The sequence below is a fragment of the Euleptes europaea genome, chromosome 4 (assembly GCF_029931775.1).
Source record: "Euleptes europaea isolate rEulEur1 chromosome 4, rEulEur1.hap1, whole genome shotgun sequence".
In the NCBI taxonomy this organism is placed as follows: domain Eukaryota; kingdom Metazoa; phylum Chordata; class Lepidosauria; order Squamata; family Sphaerodactylidae; genus Euleptes; species Euleptes europaea.
This window is the reverse complement of record NC_079315.1, coordinates 36824573-36848276: the sequence shown is the minus strand read 5'-3', so window position 1 is coordinate 36848276 and position 23704 is coordinate 36824573. Positions and strand designations below refer to the sequence as shown.

General features: G+C 43.2%; 3 protein-coding genes across 3 annotated transcripts in view; 2 read left to right on the top strand and 1 right to left on the bottom strand.

The window, feature by feature from the left end:
- The window catches only part of DENND4C (DENN domain containing 4C), a 61034-nt gene extending 60248 nt beyond the window's left edge, over nucleotides 1–786 (top strand). Inside the window, exon 32 of the mRNA XM_056848002.1 lies at nucleotides 519–786. Within this exon, the coding sequence (XP_056703980.1) occupies nucleotides 519–655 (137 nt within the window). The 3' untranslated portion in view covers nucleotides 656–786. The remainder of the gene's footprint in view (nucleotides 1–518) is intronic.
- Nucleotides 787–7276: 6490 nt separating this feature from the next.
- Nucleotides 7277–12078, bottom strand: RPS6 (ribosomal protein S6). The gene is made up of 6 exons (XM_056848475.1): nucleotides 12058–12078; nucleotides 11537–11668; nucleotides 10512–10722; nucleotides 8979–9125; nucleotides 7984–8141; nucleotides 7277–7419 (listed from the first exon to the last, which is right to left on the bottom strand). The coding sequence occupies exons 1-6, from the start codon at nucleotides 12061–12063 to the stop codon at nucleotides 7324–7326; spliced, it is 750 nt and encodes a 249-aa protein (XP_056704453.1). The 5' UTR covers nucleotides 12064–12078; the 3' UTR covers nucleotides 7277–7323.
- A 9575-nt stretch (nucleotides 12079–21653) lies between these two features.
- Nucleotides 21654–23704, top strand: part of ACER2 (alkaline ceramidase 2) — a 28045-nt gene continuing 25994 nt past the window's right edge. Inside the window, exon 1 of the mRNA XM_056848609.1 lies at nucleotides 21654–21761. Within this exon, the coding sequence (XP_056704587.1) occupies nucleotides 21654–21761 (108 nt within the window). The remainder of the gene's footprint in view (nucleotides 21762–23704) is intronic.

Genomic DNA, 23704 nt, shown 5'->3' with positions numbered 1-23704 from the left:
ACTCCCCTGACAGACAATATCTCAGGGAGAGGCACTCCTGCCTGTCCCATCAATCAAAGAAGCTCGTTTGGTGGGTACATGAGAGAGGGCCTTTTCAGTGGCAGCCCCATGATTATAGAACAGCCTCCTCAGGGAGGTGTGCCTGGCCCCCTCACTTTGCATCTTTACGAGGCAGTTGAAGATGGTTTTATTTAGGATTGTATTTGGTTAAGTTTACTAGCAGTCCTGAGTTGTGATTTTAAATTTTAGGTTTTATGTTTTTAATGTATTTTATTTTACACGTTCTATGCATGTTGTAAGCCACCTTGAGCTCCTTAAGGAAGAAAGATGGCTAATAAATGTTTTAAATATACAGACAAATAATGTTTGGCATTTTAGTGTCTGCTGATATATGAAAGAATTGCTAGACCTGTGACAACCTTACAACAAGGTGCTGCGCCAGTTTTTTCACAGGTGCAAGAATGAGCTACGGCTGTTTTGGAAAGTTTTATCTCACGCGTTCCTTTCCTTATTTCCAGAGGCCTTTGACAATGAATATAGGACAGCATATAAAAGCCTACCGAGTGAGGTAGCTGAAAAAATGCAGAAGATAGATGCTGCACCCAGCAGCAGCGTCGAGTGGTGCAGGAAGTGCTTTGGAGCACCTGTTATATAAAGTCCACAGAGAAGATGTGGCAAACCATCCACAAGACCAAAGAGAATGGCAAAACTGACAACAGGTTGATTTTGATTCGGGCTCCACAACCCCAACTGAAACTGTGATGTAGAGTCCAGTTCAGGAGTCACCAAGGCACTTCTTCAGCAGCTGAAGGAATGAATTGGAGTCAGTGTGAAGTCTGTGGATCTTAAGTGGACTGTGCACCCTCAGCTTTGCTCCTTTTAACCCTTCTCAGCCTCATGTTTAAAAAAGATGAATGGCAATTGGCATTTGTACAGTGCCTTTCTCTAAATACTCAGAGCAGTGGGATATTTTATAATTAATCTCTTTGCCTACAGAGCAACCCCTGTTCAAAGAGGGATGTGTTTTGCATGTACATAGTTATGGTTCATTTGACGTGTGAATGGCAAATCTTTTTCTTTGGGTCAAAAGACCAAACTGTATCTTAGTACTCTTCTTCTTGAAAACAATCACTGTTCCATTTAGTAGCAAAAACATAGCCTTTGTTTTGGCTGTTTGTAAAACGTAATATTTTCTCTGTTCATAGTTTCCTGCTTCAAAGAGTTTTAAAACTGTACATACAACGTTGTGTTCTCCCAAACAATGATGGGTTCCTACCCTGAGTTACTGTATGGCAGTTGCTGTTCTATAATGGAAGAATTTCATTATAGAATGGTAATTTTGTAATGGGGAATATATATGAATCTAGGGTACATAAAATGGTGTGAAATAAATATTGACCATATACATTTTTAGCATTTTGTGTAAAAGAAATATATGCATATATATATATATGGGGCAAAGCTTACAGTGCACTAATCTGCTTATCCTTCTAACCTGTGGGACAATTTTTTTTGCACTGCCCAAGTTAAATAATTCTATCATAAATATATTTATACCCTCACACTTGAAGATATATTTACCGAGTGAAAAAGCTGGTTTTAAGTCTTAACAATTTAATATCCTTGATTAAATAGATCTTGAGTAGAAAAAAATGAATTGCAGTAGAGTTTGGCATGGATCCAGAAAACATCGTTCATGCAGTGATTGTCTTTCCCCCTTATACAGCCCCTGTGTTTTCCCCAAAGACTGCTTTGGTCAGGAGTGGCATGAAATGCAGCACAGGAGGGCTACAGAGGAATGGGCAGCACAGAGCTCAGTGCTAACTTAGCTCACCAGGCATGGCTGTGGAGCCAAGTCATTGCCTTTGCAAAGTGGAACTTGGATGGTGCTCTCTGGCATCTGACAGCAATCAGCTTAACACAGAAAGGCACCTGTGCAGCAGTGTTCTTGCTTCAGCTTAACTCAGATGATGAAGCCCCAACATAACTGTCCATTGCCTTTTGAAGCGAATCCACTAGGAGGGATTTGTAGAGAACAGGTTGGAGTCCATGGATCTGTTCCACTAGCAGAGGCACTTTGAAGCAGGAGGAGCCTTCCACTTGAAGAACGCTCTGCTGCTAGTGGAACAGATCTACAGGATCCAACCCTGGGACTGCAGCACAAATGTGTTCTCAATCCTCAGTGTATTTTGGCCACAGTAATCTTTCACATTTCAGTGGTGTTAGTAGAGGAATATGTACTGCGTAGCATGGTTGGATTGTGAACATTCTAGTAATGACTCAGCCTTTTCAATAAAGTGGTAATTTTCACACTTGTCAGAGCACGATTTTTGCCGCTTTAGGTTCAAATAAGTGTTTTAACTGTTGATACTAAACCAAGTTTCAAATTCAGTTTACTAGGAATTTGTTTTTAATGTGAATTCCATACCTTTACAAAGCACAGTATCAAAAAATTTCTCCATTACGTCACTTTAAATGTTCCTTCTCCCATTGCTCTGTTGCTCAAAGCATGGAAGGGGAGGATGAGTGTCTGATGCTTGCTTATAGAATTATTGTTTTTAATATGCCTCCTTCACATCTCTTCCCCAAATAACACAATTATTATATTAATAAAAATCCTTGAAATACATTTCTGTATGTTTGTGCTTTCATAATCATCGTGAATAAGCACTATGTTTTTGTTAAGAAAGCTTACTTCTAGTGCTTATGCATGATACTTAATTTGTCACAGGAACAACTTGTATGTAATTTTGGCTCTTGAACCTATGTAGAAACAATGTTTCAGTCCTAATTTGTACTTATGACAAAGAAAGGAGCAAAATATTTTAAAACCTTTGCACTGTGTATTGCTGTAAACTTTGAACTCTTAGCATTCCAACAGATAAGATGTTACAGGCTGTTTTCCTATTACATTGGTAGGATGAAAAAGTTAGGTTATCACAAGGTTGATGCTGGCCTAGGAAGAACTGCATCTAGGGCTCCTCTTGTGTATTCAGTACTTTCTAATGCTCTCAGCAACATAGGAAGGAGCAGCGTTGCTACAGCCCCCAGCTGCTCAAGTACCGTAATATGAGTATCGGTTTCAACTCTTGGAGTGCTTATGACTGAATATCTTGTTGCCCTGTAAAAGTTTTTTTGGGGTCGGTGAATATTTCACCCCTTTCCTTCTCCTTAAAAAGTATATTTCTGTACACCTTAGTAGTCACTAAATATTTAGCTGGGGTGACTGCCTGTAACAGAGTTGGATTTTGATCTGTTCAAGACCTTTTGAGTGAAAAGAATAGTAAGATAAAGACTTGATTATGTGAAATTAACCTATACTGTTTCCCAGCCACACTTTCAACTGGTGGGGTGGGGTTCTGATCACAGTGAGTCCTATTGGCTTTCTATTTACGTTGATGTATGGACATTGCCAGTTATTTTCTCTCTAAAGATTTGTTGAAATTCAGCTGAGACTGACCCCCCCCCCCATTTTACATCTGCTGAAAGATTTTGCTTCTAGGATATGTAGTGGTTGTGATTTGGCATATAAACTGGAAACTGTAGGCATGATCCAGTTAAGACTCTCAAACTAGTAGAAAGCACTTCCACTCAGGTAGTGGGGATCCTGGATTTCTGTATATTGCCATCTCTAAATTCTGCCCTATCCCAATGTATTGAGGAAGGTCTTTATAGATTACACTGGGAAATCCCCTTGCTATGAGCAGAAGTCTGCTTAAGGTTCTTAGAATACAATACAAGGGGGAACCAATTATTGGAAACTTATTTCACAGTATAGCAAATATCTTGTCTTACCCTGACATCAAGGGGTCCAATTTGGCTTTTTTAAAAAAATGTAAGCTATAGATTCAGTTTCCATTTACAAACGTGTTAATTAGCGGGAAATGTTTTAGAAAACCTTGAACCAGAATCTCCCATTAAGGCAATCTGCAGAGGACAGGTAAAGGCAAATAACATGAGCTTGCTCAAGCAGGCTGAACTATTTACTATCATTTAAATGAGAGTAAAGGGAAGGGCAAGTGCTAATCACAGAATGATTTAAATAACATCTTAAATTGTACTTGTGTAACCAGATCCTATGCAATGTTTGCGTGGGAACAGGTTTCATGGTGTTTAATAGGACTTACTTGAATGAAAGCTCATGTCAGACTGTAGCCTTAATTTGCCAAATACCATGTAGAATTTCGTTGTTCATTGCAGCTGATTTACAGTGCAATCCTATGCAGTCTGTTGAAATAAATGGGCTTAGACTACAGTAATGATGCATAGGATTGCATGGTTAATTACTCAGATTCAGCTCTACTTAAACATCTGTGCTGTCAATACAGAATTTGCAAGCATGTTGATTTTAACGGGGAAAGCATCTTTAGTTAAAATGGTTTGTGTACAGTAATTTGCTGAGACAAACTTGCTGCTGTAAATGAATGCTACAAGGTGGTATATGCAAATAAAAAATGAGTTACAATCTTCTGTTCAGCACAGCTTTCATAGTAACAAGCATTAATAATGTATGCAGATCTGCTTTTCAGCCCCTTTTTTAAAAAAATCAGTTTTTATGACAGCCCTAAATGACCATGTACTTATGAATGTATAACTTAGATCGGGGTTCCCAACCTTTTAAGCCTGTGAGCACGTTTGGAATTCTGATATGGTATCGTGGGCACAGCAGCAAACTAGCTGCCACAGCTTAACTTCAGTAGCACAGTGTAGATCCTTGTGCTGTGGTGGCAGCTGCTGCTAAAGTAAAATTTTTTGAAAAAATCTGCACAGCCAATCACATTTCCAATAATCAATCAGAAGCCTTGCTGTGAGAGAAATGATGCCCTACCTGGCCCCATCCACTTTTGAAAAAACACTTTGCAGGCACCAGAAAAGGTGTTGGAGGCACCATGTTGGGTACTCCTGACGTAGATAGGTATAGATATTCCCTCCCCTGCGTAGTGCAGGCTAGCCTGATCTCGGAAGCTAAACAGGCTTGGATGAGGTTAGTATTTGGATAGGAGGCCAACAAGAAAGTCCAGGGTTGTGATGCAGAGGCAGGCAATGGCAAACCACCTGTTTGTCTCTTGCCTTGAAAACCCCATGGGATTGCCATGTCAGCTGTGACTTGATAAAAAAAAAAAAGCTTAAAATTAGGTTGTTATAGCATGGCAACTGATCCAGGATGCTTCTAAAAGATGTATTAAATACTCAACCTCTTTAAAACTTAAATTTTCAAAACAAACTTAACATAATTTGGGCTATTAAGCAATCCCCTTCAGTACAAAAAACTATTACTGTTGTGCTTTTCAGATGGTGATGGTTCAGAAACCACAAGCTCTTTTTAACCACATATTGAAGCCTATGTTGCCTTCTGTATATCTTCCTTAGATCTTTTAAAAGGTGCTTGCTATAAACTAAAAATGCAGAGCGAGGTTGGGTGCAGTTCTGTTCCTGCTGTACATCCTACTGCAAGTTAGGAAACCTAGAAAAGTGGAATTATCCTTTGTTATTAATAATGTAAGTATGAAAGGGATTATTTTTCTTTTTGCTCTTAGAGTTCTCATTGGGGAGTTTAAATTGCATATTGTAATGAATGAGGGGGGGAGATAACTAAAATTTGAGATGGGAAGATTTGTTACTAATGGAATAGTTTCTGAATTGTGTGAACTGTTCAAAACTGACAAAAATCACTGCTTTGATAACTAGCATTGTCCTGTGGGTTTCTGTACATAAATGAGCACTCTTGTTTCCAGTTGTTGACTTTTGTATAGTACCCTAGGTGGTTTAGAAACCACTTGTTAATGTATTTTCTTAAAAATAATAAATGTACAAACAGAACTTCTCTTGATTTTTTTTGGCCATGTTTAGAGGCAAACCAGTATTGAGTTTTAAAAAGGGAGCTAGGAAACTACTGGCCAATTGGCCCCGTCCAAAGCAAACTGAATAGAACAACTTGCTGTAAGAGAAATGGCGCTGGCTTCTGAAAAGGGAAGCCTTGTGTCCCTAATCTTTTTGATATCTTTTGAAAGGAGTTACCAAGTGACTTGGAATGGTTTAGTAACTCATTAAAATAGGAATTAAAATTGCTACTTTCCCTTATTGTAAAAGCTAAGTACCCGAGACTGTATTTGGACTGGAGTTATTGTTACACGTTAATTTATCAAGACATTCAGATTTGTAGATGACACTAGCTAGGAAGGTGAAACCCCAAGTTTGGTGAATATACAACACAGCAGATTTTATTCAATGTAAAATGATTCACACTGAGAATGGGGCAAAAAACCCCAAACCCAACTTCACATATACACTGATGGGACCTGAACAGACTCTGACTACCCAAGATCTCATTACTGAAAATAAGTACACGTAGCTAATAAAGGCAAATCAAAATTATAAATTAGGAAAGTAAAGCTGCCTTCATCCTTATTCCCATGGTCCCATTTCTTGAATTTTGAGACGGTAGTAGCCAAAATTACAAGGTTTATCATTACCCCATATACATGAAAATCAGGAGTGAGGAAAATCAGGAATGTTTGGCCATTAGTACACTGCTACTGGCACAGAGCCCCGTGGCACAGAGTAAGCTGAGTTCGATCCCGACGGAAGTGGGTTTCAGGTAGCTGGGTCAAGGTTGACTCAGCCTTCCATCCTTCCAAGGTTGGTAAAATGAGGACCCAGCTTGCTGGGGGTAAAGGGAAGATGACTGGGGAAGGCTCTGGAAAACCACCCCATAAAGCAAAGTCAGCCTAGTAAACGTTGGGATGTGACGTCACCCCATGGGTCAGGAATGACCTGGTGCTTCCACAGGGGACCTTTACTTACTGGGCCCTAAGTTATTCAGTTCAGTACCATGGCATTTATGTCACGAATACATATTTACATTTTTCCAGATTTAAGATCTGACAAGAAGTACAGAATAAGAAGAAGATAAGTCGGTTTTACCCTTGACCACCACTGACAGCAGCTCCTTCCTTTCTTTCAAGAGGCTTGGAGCCTCTTGCCTCAGGAGGTGCTGCTCGTTATCTGTCCAGTATATCGACTCACTCTGTGTAATCTACCTTGAGTCCCAATGAAAAAGGTGGACTATAAATAATGTAAATAATAAATATCTGAGCCAATGGAGAGCTGTAATTACCAAGCAACCTCAAAGGCTACAGAAACCAAGCATTGTGACCTGTTCCCCCTCCATCAGGAAAAAGCAACCACCCTTGAAGAATACTAGACCTGTACTTTCAATCAACAAGTGTTTGCTTTAAAGAAAGTGCACCTGATATGAAGAAACAACAGTACAGTCTGACCATAAAAGATTTATTTAATGTTTTTATGTCCCAAGTTCATTGTTTACTTCTGGCTTGATTCAGATTTAGATGTGGAGGCTCTCAGGGAAGAAAGTCTACGCCTCTTTGCTATCTGCTCCTGCCGTTTTTCTTTTGCTTCCTAAAAACAAAAAAGGAAAAGATCACCACCACATGGCGTCACTTCACAATAGCATCATAAGAAGTATAGCTACATTCTATGAAATAATATACTCAAAGCATCAGTTTCTACTTTCTCATGGAACTGTTCCCTTTTGATGTGTCAACTGCAGAATATGCTTACTGCCAAAGAAACAACAAACTTAGTGGGCAGATATGTGAACAGCAGAGCCTCTGTCTAAGCTTTTTTAAAGGAAGAGTCCTCACCCTCCATGGCATTTCCCCCTCCCTCAATCTACCGTATAGACATGAAAATATTTTTTGGGGAAAAGAATAATAGTTTTAGCACACGGCTGTGACAAATATACACACAATGAAGAAAATTGCTATAGTTGTACCTTGCTCGTTAAAATCCAAACATGTTCTGGCAGCACCATAGGACATTTTTTGTTGGGTTGGTTTTAATGGATCAGGCACCGCTACTTCCCATACTTATTTATGGATTTCACCAAGAGTCAATGTATCTGCCCTGAGGGTGGTTTTATTAAAATTACAAAAAAGACATTCTATATGGAAAGGAGCATACCTTCATTCTCTTAGCCAGAAGCTTGGCATATTCAGCAGCCTCTTCCTTGTTCTTCTGAGTACGCTGCTTCTTTAGGGCAATACGCCTGCGCTTATGCTGCAGAACTCTGGGAGTTACCAAACGTTGTATCTTGGGTGCTTTGGTCCGAGGTTTCTTGCCTAAAGAGGACAGAATTGAGCATAACCGACAGGACAGCTATTCTGAAGTCTAAACCATAGGAATTTACAACTGCACGCCCCATTTCTATCTTTCAAGCAAAATCTTACATGAAGTGTATGATGTCCATCCAAAGCTGACTGGCCTAATTAAATGTTAGGTATCCATTCTTCCTAATGCAAAGGTAGGAAGATGTGACATTGTCTTGGCTTCTACTTCCATTCTAACTTGGTGCATTCACACCAAACCAAGGACCCATGGTATCATCAAGTTGTCCCCATGGGTTATTTAAAGTAATGCTAGTTTGGCAAGTACGGAAGGAGCTCCTTGATAGCATAAGCCAATGGAAACCTCAGATACAGGACTGCCTGAAACAAGGCCTAGTGTGGAGCACATACAAGAACAAATTTGTACCCTTTTAGTGTAATCACTGGAACCAACGTCAATCAGTGTACAGACAATGCCTCATAATTTAGTCCGCCCATGACCAATTTACAGCTCAACGAGAACTTATTCATATGTCATCCCTTAATGACTTTCTGTGCCATATATATAGAAGCCTCTGGGCACCTGAGAGCATCACCTCAGAGAGCCGTAACAGGTGTATCACCCCACAATTACTTTCTATCCTTTCCTTGCTTCACCCACCCTAAAAGAGTAACCACTGTGTGAAAAAGACAGGGATCAAAGACCTGTGCTGTTTTTCAAATTGCCTACATTTCTACAAAAAAACATGAGCGGGCCTACTAGAACGACACTGCATCTTAAAATCTGCCAAGCAATTATTTTACTGTATGGATCTGTCACGATACAGATACCAGAACATTCTATTTTCTTACCTTCCTTGTTCAATGGTTTTCTCACAACATATTGACGAACATCATCTTCTTTGGAGAGATTGAATAGCTTGCGGATTCGGCTGGCTCTTTTGGGACCAAGTCGACGAGGCACAGTGGTGTCAGTTAGTCCAGGAATATCTTTTTCTCCTATACAAATTGAAAGGCAGGGTGTACTATTCTCAGTTAAAACAACATTTTTAATTCATCTCTCTCAATCATAAGAGACTCTAGCCTAGGTTTAACCTTTAACAACATCAAGTATTTTAAGCCAAGAGAAACCTTGAGCTGTCTAGGTTTCATTATTCACATTAGTGCCTGCTCTTATTTACCAACTTTAAATACAAGTATCACATTTTAAACCTGCCCTTCCTTCAAGGAGGTACAGGTAGTGTTTCTTCCCTACACTATCCTGCTCCCTCTTATTAGATAGTTCACTGAGAGAGAAATGAATAGCCCAGAGTCAGCCAACCAGCTTCATGGCTTAGTGGACATTAGAACCTAAGTCCCCCTGGTCCTAATCTGACACTTAAACTAGTACATCCTCCAGCTTGTCATCTGAAGCTGCTCAACAACTACCAAGGGAAGGTTCACAAAAACAGTTAGTTGTAAACTAAATACAAATTATCAATGTCTGGATCATACAAGACATCAAGAAAGTGTGGATGAATAAGTTCTCTGGCCACAACTGGGATATGGTAATGCACAACATTATATGATCTTTTGCTGATAGCTTTGTAAGAACAGGTCATCTGTCAAGCCACATTACTAGTCTTACTCCCAAAAAGTGTATTTTCCTATGCATATATATGTATTTCAAACCTATTTTACAGTCACAGCTACACTTCACTCATGTCAGGTTGTTACCCAAATGGTGAGGGGCTGCAAAATTATGGTAAACACTGTCTCAAAAGGAAGAGTAGTAGTTTACACTCCAGAATACCATATCTTTTTTAATATACTGGCATCAACACAAAACTCTTAAACTCTGCAATAACCACCAACTGCACACAGTAAGCTCGTTGGGGAAGGACCTATCTTAATAGCTACCCTGTAAAGTCTGAAATATATTGTTGGCAATATGCAAGTAACAGATGCCAAAGAAAAGCAAGACACGACCAATTAATCCTAGGAAAAGGTAGAGCATCTCAGTTTAGGCCAAATTTCAGTAAGCTTTTGAAACCACAACTGAGTGTCTAGACAAGTGCAAACTGCATACTAGCCAACATTTCATATGAAGAAACTCCTGGATAATTTCAAACACTCACCTTTCTTTTGTGGTGGTAGACGGTGCCATGAAGCCACTGCTGACTTATAGCAACCCTGTAGGGTTTTCAAGGCACGAGATGTTCGGAGGTGGTTTGCCATTGCCTGCCTCCATGTGGGCTGAAAGTTCCAAGAGAACCATCACTGGCCCAAGGTCACTCAGCAGGGTTCATGTGGAGGAGTGGGGAATCGAACCCAGTTCTCCAGATTAGAGTCCCGCTGCTTTTAACTATTACACCCCGCTGGCTCTCACCTTTTTTATAATCTCACCTTTCTTTACAATGACCAAATTCAAGACACTAAGGTTGGCATCAACAATGCAACCCCGAACAGATTTGCGTTTCCTTTCTCCAGTTCTCCTGGGGCGATAACATGAGTGGCCCTTGCTGAGCAGCAGGCGGACACGTCCATGAGTCAGAACTCCTTGTTTCATGGGGAAGCCTTGTTTGTCATTGCCACCACTAATGCGGACCACATATCCCTGTTAAACAAAGGAGTTCAGAGTTGGTTAGGCACCACTACATGTGAAAAGGAACTCAGTCACAAGTTAAACGTGAGCTGGCAATTGCATGAAGTCGTAATAAAAGGATACTGGCATTTTAAATTGCATTAATAGAGGCATAGTATCGAATTCACAAAAAGCACACATTACACTAACCACACTTTGCTGTGCAGTACCTCACTTTCAAGAATGCAGGAATGGGGGGAGGGTTCTCCTTCCTGAAGGTCTTTCAAGGGGCAACTGTGGATTTCATGCATAGGGATGAAGTGGCTGGAACAGATACTCTATAAGGCCCCTTCCATCTCCAGGATTCTCTGACCTATGTCTCAAGAGCACATTTTAAAGCGGGGTTTTTCATTCATTCTGCCACACAGAAATACTTATGGAAACCATTTCATAAATATAATTTGGATTATAATTGCAGAAGACATGTTGCCGTTGTTGTTTTAACACCAGCCTAGGTGGCAACCAAAAGGAGTGCCATAACTTCAACACGGTAGCAGTACCACACCATTATTAGTGTGTTACTCTGTACTCTGTACTGTGTCACGTCCGGCAAGAATACAGAGAAATGCTTTAAGCACAAGATAAACTAAGTCCAAGGACTTCCAGCCAATTCACCTCTTTACCTCTGACATGCAAACTTCTTCCCATCTTGACTCATGGGGGAGGTGAAGGATACACCGGCCGCAAGAACACGTCTCCCTTCAACTTAAGACCACCCTGACTATTCCAACAGCACCACCACTTGAAATAAACAGTACACGTTGCCATGCTGGCCGCTGCATCTTACCTTCCATTCCTCACCAAGGGTATCTGCAGAGACCTCGGCAGTCATCCGCTTCTCGTAGAAGGTGCGGATCTTGCGCTCATCGTCCACTTCAATGAGCTTCTGGCAGCCAGTGGCTGGGAAGGAGATGTTCAGCTAGAAACAGCCACACGCAAAGAGAGATGGGGAAAAAGGAGCTCAGCACAGACGCTTAAGTGCAAGCAGTAGTAACAACGGTAACAGGACGTCCCCCATGGGACTCAGCGACCATGACGAGCGCTGCATAAGCATTCAGTCACCACGAGGTCGGAGGGGAGCTTCTTGGCGCGCGCTCCTTGACCAGCCGGCTGCAGAGGAGCGCTCAAGCAGCCACCATTTCCCTTGCGCCCCCCCGCAGCCGAATCCGACTGCATCCGTCCCCAGGGCGTCGCCCCCCGGCCCAACCCCTGCCTCATCCCGCCCGTGCCCATCTCCTCGGACTACCCGCGCCCATATTTGTCAGGGCCGCGAGAATCTGTCGCCCCCATCCGCTCCCAAACGTTTACCTTCATGGCGCTGACGAGGCTCCTCGCTCAGGCTCCGCCACGGGAAAGAGGCCGCGCTCACGCGCCACCGGAAGTCATAGGGGCGCCGCGCGCTCTCGCGAGATTGCAGGAGTCAGGCGCCGGCCCATAGACGTTTTAAAAAGGGCTAGAGCGGCCATGCTCTGGTCTGGAGGCCGGGTGTGCTGTTTGGCGCGATTTTGGTTCCTCGCTAAGGGGATTAAAAGGGGCGGCTGTTCGTTCACGGGAAGCATTGAGAGCGGTGGGCTTTGGTCAAAGCTGTGGTTGGGCAACAGCTTCTCCCCGACCCCCCCCCCCATTAGAGAGGCGTAGAAACGGGAATTTATGCTGTTCGTGTGTGTGAGAGAGAGAGAGTGAGACAAGGTTGAAAGCAAATTCAAGGTAGGGTTTTTAGTTAAAAATAACACGGAAAAGAACAAGGGGGAAAAGCCCTTAATATCCAGCAACTAAATAAGATTTTTATATATACATATACACACACATATATATGTGTGTGTGGGAAGGCACTGGCAAACCACCTCTGTTCGTCTCTTGCCATGAAAACCCCAAAAGGGGTTGCCATAAGTCGGCTGCAACTTGACGGCACTTTACGCGCGCACACACACACACACACACACACACACACACACACACATATATATATATATATATATATGTATATATATGTATATATATGTATATATATGTATGTATATATGTATATGTATAAGAATCCTGACCTGGATAGGCCAGGCTAGCCTGGTGTCATCGTATCTCAGAAGCTAAGCAGGGTTGACCCTGGCAAGTATTTGGATGGGAGGCCTCCAAGGAATACCAGGGTTGTGAGGTGGCGCCAGGCAACGGCAAGCCACCTTCCAAAGGTCTCTTGCCTTGAAAACTCCCAACAGGGGTCACCATAAATCGGCTGTGACTTGATGGCAAAATATAAATATATATATGTATGTGGTGGCAGCGCTATAAATGGTTTCCACATCTCTAAAAATTAGTCCATACCCACTGGGCCCACAGCAGGCTCGCCAGCTGAGATCTGAACTGGGGGTGGTTGGGTGGGGAGTGTGCAATAGGGATGTCCCCTCTCCCCCCTCACATGTTGAGCTCCACACCACTTGCAGCCCTCCGAGCCCATGTGGAGTTTGGAGGAAGCAGGCAGTGCGGAAGTGGATTGGCTTCTCATTTTCTTTGCATTTCTACTTGCTGTTCATCCACTTGCAAGGTGGATAAAAATCAATGTTTTTTTTAAATTAAAAGTAGGATTTTAAAAAATTAAATTGGATTTTTAAAAAATAAAATGCTTTTTGAGGAAAACAATCTATTTAAACATAGTTTTCTGTTTAAAATACATTATAGTCTAAAGGTTATGCGTCATGAAATAAAGATTAGTTTTTAATTAGGTAGCATGTTACAAAAAATCTATTACTCTGTTAGTCACAGAAGGATTAAGTACACAGCATAAACCAGCACAGCACCTGGCTCTATACCTTCTGAGAAAAAGACTGGGAGAAACCTCTGATAGGAGACAGAGAAAAAAATGTGCAAAGCACCAGAGGTTACAAGGCATTTATCTAATCACGTGTAGTTATTCCAGAGTTTTACAAATAGTAGTAACATAAAAGGTTCAATTAAATTGCAAACATGTATTACAGCATAAAAATAATGATCAAAAGCAAAAAGCAAAAGTGTTGATAATATAACATAAAACCACAACAGTGACAGGTTTGCCGGCTAGTATCCTGTTTCGATATCCTTCTTCAGACTGTAACCTTGAAATTAAACAACAAACAGAAGTATAACCAGTACAGATATCACACAATAATTATATATAACTTATTCACAACAGGTTATATTATGTACCCCTGTGCATCTGGGAATTAAATTCTGAGCACGGAACCTCTAGCTCAGAGTTGATCGACAGGAACCCTTAGTGGACCCATAAAACGTGTGTCATGGAGGTAAACCCCAAGTGCCATTGTTCATGTCTTTATTATTGACAGTTTGTTTTTCTTTGACTGCTGTTGAGAAGCCCAGTTCTAAGGTTAGTACATCCAGCATAATATTTGACGTACCCCTGATGCTGATCTAGGAAATCACAGTTTGCTACCTGCAACAAAATGTTGTGTCCTTCTGCAGTGATCTCATTTGCTTGATTAGGCACTGACGCAGCTTCTTCCCAGAAGTTCTTCCTGCCGCCCATTTCACAGTGGATAGTACAATAGAAGGATGACGTTTTGGGAACAGGAAGTGCTTCTATTTTGTTCTACAAGTAAAACAAGCACAGTTATTTCCTCTTAGTCAAGGAAGAGTGACAAATATTATGAAAAATATCTCATTTTTGAAATTGGATCCCACTGATATCTCACAGCAGCATAGGTCATTCCTTTCTGTTATTACTGTTCATAGCTTTGCAAGCATGTACAACTGGGAAAGTGACGTCTTTTTCTTTTAGTTCACCCATAACATTGGAACAGGTTCCCTCCTCAAATATTTTTCCAAACAGTAAGAACATAAAGCCCTGCTGGATCAGACCAAGGCCCATCAAGTCCAGCAGTCTGTTCACACAGTGGCCAACCAGGTGCCTCTAGGAAGCCCCCAAACAAGACGACTGCAGCAGCACCATCCTGCCTGTGTGCCACAGCACCTAAGATAATTGGCATGCTCCTCTGATCCTGGAGAGAATAGGCATGCATCATGACTAGTATCCATTTTAACTAGTAGCCATGAATACCCTTTCCTCCATGAACACGTCCACTCCCCTCTTAAAGCCTTCCAAGTTGGCAGCCATCACCACATTTTGGGGCAGGGAGTTCCACAATTTAACTATGCGTTGTGTGAAAAAATATTTCCTTTTATCTGTTTTGAATCTCTCACCCTCCAGCTTCAGCAGATAACGCTGTGTTTTAGTATTATGGGAGAGGGAGAAAAACTTCTCCCTGTCCACTCGCTCCAAACCATGAATAATTTTATAGACCTCTATCATGTCTCCCTTCAGCCGCCTTCTTTCCAAGCTAAACAGCCCTAAGCGTTTTAACCGCCCCTCATAGGGCAGTTGTTCTAGTCCCCTAATCATTTTGGATGCTCTTTTCTGCACCTTCTCAAGCTCTAATATCCTTTTTTAGGTGTGGTGACCAGAACTGTACACAGTATTCCAAGTGTGGTCTCACCATAGATTTGTACAAGGGCAGTATGATAGCAGTAGTTTTATTCTCTATTCCTCGTCTAATTATGGCCAGCATGGAATTCACCTTTTTCACAGCAGCCGCACACTGGGTTGACATCTTCATCGAGCAATCCACTAACACCCCAAGATCCCTTTCTTGGTCTGTCGCTGCCAGCACAGATCCCATCAGTGTATATGCGAAGTTGGGATTTTTTGTCCCAATATGCATCACGTTACATTTGCTCACATTGAATCTCATTTGCCATTTTAATGCCCATTCTTCCAGTTTGTAGAAATCCTTTTGGAGCTCTTCACAGTCCGATTTTGTTTTAACCACCCTAAATAATTTAGTGTCATCTGCAAACTTGGCTACTTCGCTGTTCAACCCCAAATCCAGGTCATTGATGAACAGGTTGAAAAGCACCGGTCCCAACACTAATCCCTGAGGGACCCCACTGCTCACATCCCTCCATTGTGAGAACTGACCATTGATTCATACTCTGTTTCCTATTTTTCAGCCAGTAAAAAGTAGTTCTAAAAGTCTCCTTTAGATTAATTTAATGCCAACAGTGTTGAATATTTGGATGGATACCATTCTTATCTGCAGCTGGGCAGACACAACACACCAAACCCTCACTCCAAATATATCTGCAATATAACCCCTTGCTGCTATTGCCTACTGTTAGTCTTTGAAAAGGCTAAAATTATTTCAGATTGTCTACAATACAAGCCAATCAGCACTGAATTTACTGACCTCAAAATTTAGCGGCCACTGGCTAAAAGTCCAAAAGACCAGCAGATGGAACCAGTGTCATAAGAAACAGCATCTTAAAGATAGTTGCATAAAAGAACAGCTTCCCGTTAATTTTAAGAGGACCTTCATTTCACCCACCCAAGGCATTGAACCAGCCAACCAGAGCCCTAAATACGAAAGTGAGGGTTGCAGAGCACTACACATTATATTTAATCCTAAAGTTGTATCACCCCCCACCCCAAAAAAAACCCTGTAATGCTGCCTCTGTTTGTTTTAGAGAACAGTACAGGTAGTCTTCACTTGTTTAAATCCCATATCCAGGACCCACCTTTAATGCTGTCCAGCACCATGGACATGATCCACACTTTTCATTGTCTACTACCATCATAGTCCTATCCTTGAGTTATGCCACTGGCAAGGAAAGAACCACCGCTGAATGTTCTTGTGCCAATATACTAATGGAAAGGACTTAATTTCATTACAACACAACACCAGAACCAGGTAACAGGGCAATGCAGCATATCCAGAAAAGTGTAATGGGACTATATCACTGTGGCCCATTGTAAACACACAGGTGGTTGCTGTGGTGATCGAGAAGTCTGGTGAAAGTACACTTTCCACAAACAGCTAGCCAGTGTAGCGTAGAGAGGCTAGAGTGTTGTACTAGGAATGTAGAGGCCCAGAATCAAATCCCCACCCCCACCAAGGAACAAAGTGGGTGACTTCGGGACTATTATTCTCTTTTAGCCTAACCTGTATCACAGGATTGTTGTGAGGATAAAATGGAGGGAGAACCATGTATGCCACCCTGAGCAACATGGAGGAAGTGTGAGATAAAAATGCAGTAAAATAATAAACAGTTAAGGTTAGCAAGAAATATTTATTTTAAAAAAATTATGCATATATCTCCAGTCCCTACAGTTCCAACACAAATATTTAGCAGGAACAGAAGCATAGGGAACAGGGGAACAGAATTTCCAATTTCCGGGGGGGGGGGGGGCTGGGGTTGGGCCAGAGGCATTGCGATGACATCACAGGGAACTACAAGAAGCTAGATACAATTTCTAAGTTGCATGAATGCGTCAATACTTGCTTATGTCTAATTGGATGGGATAATTCTTCTTTTGGCAGTTCTTCCTCAGTAACGCTGTGATGTCATTAAAACTATAAACATTGTATGCATAATGAGCTCATTAGAACTTCCTTGTCTTTAAGTGACTTAGACTAGGTGAACTCAGCTCGAGCTTTTAATAAAGGATTACTTTAACGGCTCTGTTTTGTTTGGAACCTTCAATAAATTCCCCGTCATTTTTTGGTGTCAGAAGTGGGATAACAAAGACACCGATCTCCAAGTCCTCCGGCCTCCAGCCTATTTAACACCCTTCTGGCCAGCTACAAGATGGTAAGAGATCTGTTATTCTTAAAATCTCACTAGGCTGTTTGTCAGGCTGGAATAGGCATTGAGGTACTCTGGTGATGGGCGGTGAGTTCTCTCTACGTTTATGTACACAAATAGCCATTTAAGTGACTCTTTATTTTTCTGTACGAGGAAGCCTGCCTGTGGGTCACTCCTGTGCAGTAGTTAATAAAAAGTAAGTTGCAACTATGGGACAAGGACAGCACAAGCCTGATCCTTGAATGCCCACAGGGCAGACGGTGAAATGTGTCCCTGGAAGAATGCTGGCAGGAATGAGTGTGAAGAGAATGGTTTTTTATGTTGAGTGACTTGGCTTATATTTTCGTTTGAAGATTCCTCTTTGCAGTGTTCTGGAGAGGAAAGTTTTCATTTAAAGAAGCTAGCTTATGAGACAAATGCCAGACAGTAACAGAGAGAGAGAAGTCTGGAATGCTTGCAAGCTTTAGGTAATATGTGAAATATATGACCATGGGCTGTTGTTTCTGCTGGATGGGATTTTTGATTTAAATTGGTGGGAGGATTAAGTAAAACAACAAAAAACAAAGAAAAACGGAAAAAAGAGGCGCCATAATTCCATTATAGCTAGCTTAAAGTATTTTAATGAAACGTTGCAACAAAAGAAAGATTTAAGATTAAACTGTCCACCTTCTCCTCTTTCCCACCCCCACTCCTCTCCCCTCAGATACTTACAAGGCAGAGTCAGAATGGACAAACCCCCCTATAGTTGTGCCTGAGTAATCATACCTGCATCACATTCAGATATACATGCAAGCTACACGCATAAGCTGCTTACAAGCAAAACCACAGAAGCCGCTTCCCAGTGGCCCCCCTTTCCTTTCTCTTGCATACACTTCAAGTCAGCACCAAGCATGAACGCACACACATTCCAATGTCTGATAAGGAACGCTCCGGTGTTTCCCCCTTCCCCTTCAGTAACTTTCGCTTCACTCTGCAAAAGGACACTGTGAGCTTTCTCAAGGATACAGGCTCTATTCATTAATGTAGCAAGGCTCACGCACGCGCTGAAGAAACTAATGACATTGCATTGACAAGCTAAAATCGGATGTTAAGAAAATGTATCATCGTATTGGAATGTCAAACATCTGTAAAACCTCTTGCATTTGCCCTGCCTCGATGTGACAGGATCGCAGAGCTGTTTGTCTGTATCCTGGCTCACCCAGTTATGACTTCTTGGCCAATAAAGCAAGCTGTAATCAAACCAACCTCCTGCCCTCATTGCTCTCATTGGACTCTATGAGAATGGGGGGAGCACATCACTATCACATTGAAAGGCTGGCACAATTTCGCTATAAATATAAGAACTTTTTGAAGCAAAAGAAATCACAGTATAATAGAACACAGTGGGAAGAACTGTCCATCGCCACTCCTCTCCCTCTTCCTTTGCTCCCCTGGCTTTATATCCGTCCCTACCCGTTGTCCCTTTCACCCACCAATTGAAAAAAAGTTTAAAAGATTGCCAAAGGGAATTAAATAATTAACCTGCAAGCTCAAATTTAAGTTTGCAACCCAAAAACAAGTGCATTATTGGGACCTATGGAGTGATTTTTCAAACAGAAAGCACTTAGAATAAGAGAATAAAAAGCAAAACAGTTATAACTGCTAGCTTAAAAGATACAAATATGAAATTAGCAAGAAAAAAGCATGTAGGACATCCTTCCCCGAAATCACCAAAGAGATGTTAATTTAAAGGTTGCACTGCCATAAAGTGGATGTATTCAGTGTGGTGCCATAAGAAAAACTGGGAATAAAGAGGTTTTTGAGGAAGAGGGGCATTTAAACATTTTAGCAATGCCCTTTCAGCCACATTCAAGTTATTCAGGAATAGTTTGAACAATGGTATGATGGGCAAATGCAGCAATGTAATTGACTACCCAACAGCCCTTGTGGAGTGCCACCTCTATTTTTGGCTTCCCTTCCTGACTCACTGTGGGCATATGGGTTCAACATCCCAATGAAATGGGTATGCTTTTTGATGTTCTGCCTGTCTGTACATTTTATAAGCTCAATGTCCCCTTCCCTAAGGTTCTTCAATATCGCTTAAGTCAAGAGGCTAAACAACAACAACGAATTGCTCCTACAATCTTTGCTGGAGCAAAGTGTTTTAGTGCCTGCCTGATCTCCATGCAACACCCCAATTCTACTGGTAAAAACAGAAGACAAGTGTGATGTTCAAGGGTGGCCCCCTACCATTTTGTGCAAGATTTAAGGAAAATCCTTGTTCAATTTTCTTTCCAATTGCAGCTAAAAATCAATTGTTATTTGCGTGTTCATATCAAGGTAGGCAACTAACAAGAAAAAAATTCTTCAAGGATACATGGAAAATCCTACCCTGTTTTATCAGCAACTAAAAGCAGATTAGTCTAAGTTAGTGTTGTCGTCTGGCTCTGTTCTGATTCATTATATTGCTGATTTAATTGTGATATGAAGTTTTTGCTGGGGAAAAAGAAGGCCCTTCCAAATAATATTCAAAGTGCCTCCAAAGAAAAAATAGCTTCAAAGACGCAGCAGTGGTTAATTAATTTTTCAGCCCTAACCAAGCCCCTTATAGATCTCACATGTTTACAGACACTGCAGAACAAGCCTTTGTTAACCTTAAAATGGTTCAGGTTTGATTTGATCTATAACCCACTGATTTGTTTTTTTTTGGCAGTCCACGGAATTGAGATATGCCCTGGTTATAATGACTGGAAGATTATTTCTCTTGATATCCCCATAATCTCTCTATTTCATCTTTGCTGATACTTTCATTTAATAGTTACTCCTCTCTGGCTTTTTCCCATTGATCACTTTGATGACACCCATGCCTTAACCAAGAGTCTGCTCCACCATCTTAAAGACACTGGGCTGGCCAGGACCTTGACCTCTTGCATTTGGGCCTTTTCACATATCCAACGCTTAGTTTCTTTATTTATGTAGGTGGGTGGTAGTAACCTGGACTGTACCACTTCAGCCTGGAAGCGGGGAGATCCTTTATGAATGCTTGTCCACGCCTTGGAGAAAGAGGGCTATGCTAAACCTTTCTTTCCCACGTGCTATCTTGCTACAAGAGGAAGAATGTTTAAGAGAGTTTTTAAAGTTATTTGCTCCTCGTTTTGTAGTTGAAAGTGGCACGGCCCAGCATGGTACCCCTTCTTTTTGCAACGTACGTTTGACTCTAAATCAATTTATTGAGGCTGCAGCCCTAGAGCACAATTATTCGGGATTAATCGTGGAAGCTTGCATCGTAGCAATGCTATCCCGCGCTTCCAGAATGCACATGGCTCGCTCGGAATGTGCTGAAAAGCAAAACGCAGCAAGCGCTTAAAAATAACGAACAGAAAATCTGCAGCTGAAAAGAAAAACCAATGCATGCAACAGTATTTACTCCCCGATACGTATGCATGGGATCGCAGCACCAATTTCTTTCCATGCTTCCCCACTGCTCTTTTCCCCAACCCTCTCGCCCCTCCCCAGGTCTTTGCACCGGCGAGGAAGGCGCTTGAAAGCGGCCTTTTCCGCTGAGCAGCTCGCCCCCGCACTTGCCCTCGGAGCGAAATGCCGCTTTATTTAACGGCTACCCACTACTTTTCCCCCATCCCTATTCTCCAAACTCAACAATAAGCCGCCCTGCAGAGTTTTGAGAATTCAGATGGGGAAAATGTGCATCTATAGAGTGACAAATCCAATGCATGGAAGGTTTTGCATTGGATTTGTCACTCTATAGATGCACATTTCCCCCCTCTGAATTCTCAAAACTCTGCACGGCGGCTTATTGTTGAGTTTGGAGAATAGGGATGGGGGGAAAGGGCATCTAAAGAGTGGCAAACCCCATGCAAAACCTTCCATGAATCAATGGCCAGTACTGCGAGTTATCTGACTTCCGAGTAAGCGTGCGCCGGAGCACGGGGAGCGGAGGGCGTGCAAAAGGGGCTTTGGGGACGTGACGCACGGCAGCCGATCGGCTCCGGCGCAGGCGTGCCGGGGCCCGCACGGGCGGCCGGATCAGCTGGGCGGAGGCGCGCGGCGGTGCGGGGCTGGGAGCCGCCAGAGCGCCCCGAAGGAGGCCGGAGCTGGGCGGGCGGGGCGCTTCGTATCCGGCTGCAGCAGCAGCAGCCAAAGCAGCAGAGCCAAGAGAGGGAGGAGAGCCCGCAAGCGGCCCGGCGGCCCTCCCGGCGCCGTCTGACCTGCAGCCCCCGATGCGCCTCCCCGGCGCTGGCTCAGCCCGGCAGGAGCGTTGCGCGGGCGGCTTTGCCATGAGCGCCCTCCACTTGTGGGATCATCTGCGCGCCGGCAGCTCCGAGGTGGACTGGTGCGAGGACAACTACACCATCGTGCCCACCATCGCCGAGTTCTACAACACGGTGCGTCGCTGGTTGCTGCGCGGCGGGCGCGGGTCTGGTGGGTCGAGGGGCAGCCGGCTTGTTCGCGATGGGGGAGTCCGCGTGCAGCAGGAGCCCAGGAGCACCTTCAAGACTAACCCATTTTCCGGCAGGGCAGGTATGAGCTTTGGTGAGTCGCTCGCAGCTCGCTTCTTCAGACACCCTGCCAGAAATGTTGTGACTCTTTAGGGTGCTGCTGGGCTCCTGCTCTTTCCTGCTCCTGCCCGCTCGCACGAGATCTCTGGCAGAGGCCGGGCTTCCGCTCAAGTTCAGGCTTGCTGGGTTCGGGGCCCAGCGCTGTGTCAGTTCTCTTGGCTGGGAAGAATAGTTCTTGTAGGTTATCCGGGCTGTGTAACCGTGGTCTTGGAATTTTCTTTCCTGACGTTTCGCCAGCAACTGTGGCAGGCATCTTCAGAAGATGCCTACTCTGAAGATGCCTGCCACAGTTGCTGGCGAAACGTCAGGAAAGAAAATTCCAAGACCACGGTTACACAGCCCGGATAACCTACAAGAACCAATGAACTCTGACCGTGAAAGCCTTCGACAATACAGGGAAGAATAGTGTTTATGAAACCGTAATATAGCTCACGTCGTGTTTAAAATTCAACCAAGCACATTAAGGCTGGAATTTTATGGTCCCCAATCTGGGAATGAGAAGTGCTGAACTCACTGGGCCAGGCGTTGGAGTTAACATGTATATGACTAAATGTTGCAGCCTCATGCGCCCCATGTTGAACCAAGTGGGACTTTTGTTTATTGTTTATGTTTATTTGTATCCTGTGTTCCTTGCTGTTAGAAAGCTAAAGTGGCTTACAGTGTTGTTCTCTCCTCTGTTGTATCCTCACAACAGCCCTGTGAGGTAGGTTAGGCAGAGAGAGAGAGAGAATGCAATGGGCCTAAGAACACCCAGCAAGCTGCCATAGCCGAACAGGGATTTTGAACCTTGGTCTCCCAGATCCTAGTCTGACAGTCTAGCCCAGTGATGGCGAGCCTTTTAGAGACCGAGTGCCCAAACTGCAACCCAAAACCCACTTATTTATCGCAAAGTGCCAACGTGGCAATTTAACCTGAATACTGAGGTTTCCTCCCAGCTCGGCAAGGGGCTGCAGGGAGTCCAGGGAGTGGGGGGGCTTTGAAGGGCTAGGCAGCGTGGAGCTCTTCAAAGCCTGGGCGGCGTGGAGTCCAGGGAAGGGGAGGCGGCTTTGAAGGGCTAGGCAGAGCGGAGCCCTTCAAAGCCGGGCAGCGGGGAGTCCAGGGAAGGGGGGGGGCTTTGAACAGCTCCGTGCTCCCTTCAAAGCCCCAGCCGCCCCCACGCGTGCCCACAGAGAGGGCTCGACTTGCCGGACTTGGCACGCGTGCCATAGGTTCGCCAACACGGGTCTAGCCACTAATCCCACATAGGATTGTGCAGCACATGGTGAGCTGCTTCAGCTGTTGAATTGATAAAAGACTGAAGCCTTTTTATGGGTCATCCATCCCCAGGTGTATGTAAAACTCTGGCACAGACAACTACCCCCTTGCTTCCACATAAACATTGTGTTAATTAAGCTTTGCAAATGAGCTCATAAGTATTTTTACTAGTCAACTCCTTGTACATACCAGTGTTACCTATACATGGATAGCCTGGAAGAAAAGGCTTGACCTTTCTTCCCGTTTTCAACACTTTCACTGCTTGTTTGCAGGCAGGTGACTTTTCCCCCCCACCTGTGACACTTTCCCAAACCAAGTAACATCAGAAAGGTGTGCTACTCCAGTGGAAAAAAATAGTTACATGCTCTCTTGCCTTTTCTCTTTAGAATAGAATAAGAGCCGGGGTCACCATGGCAGTGCTGATGCTTTGGTGTTGTCAAGATTACTTTCTTGCACACCAGGTTCTGTGCCCGTTTAGGTCAGTTTTCATGGAAGGTGAGCAGCAGCAGCCTAGC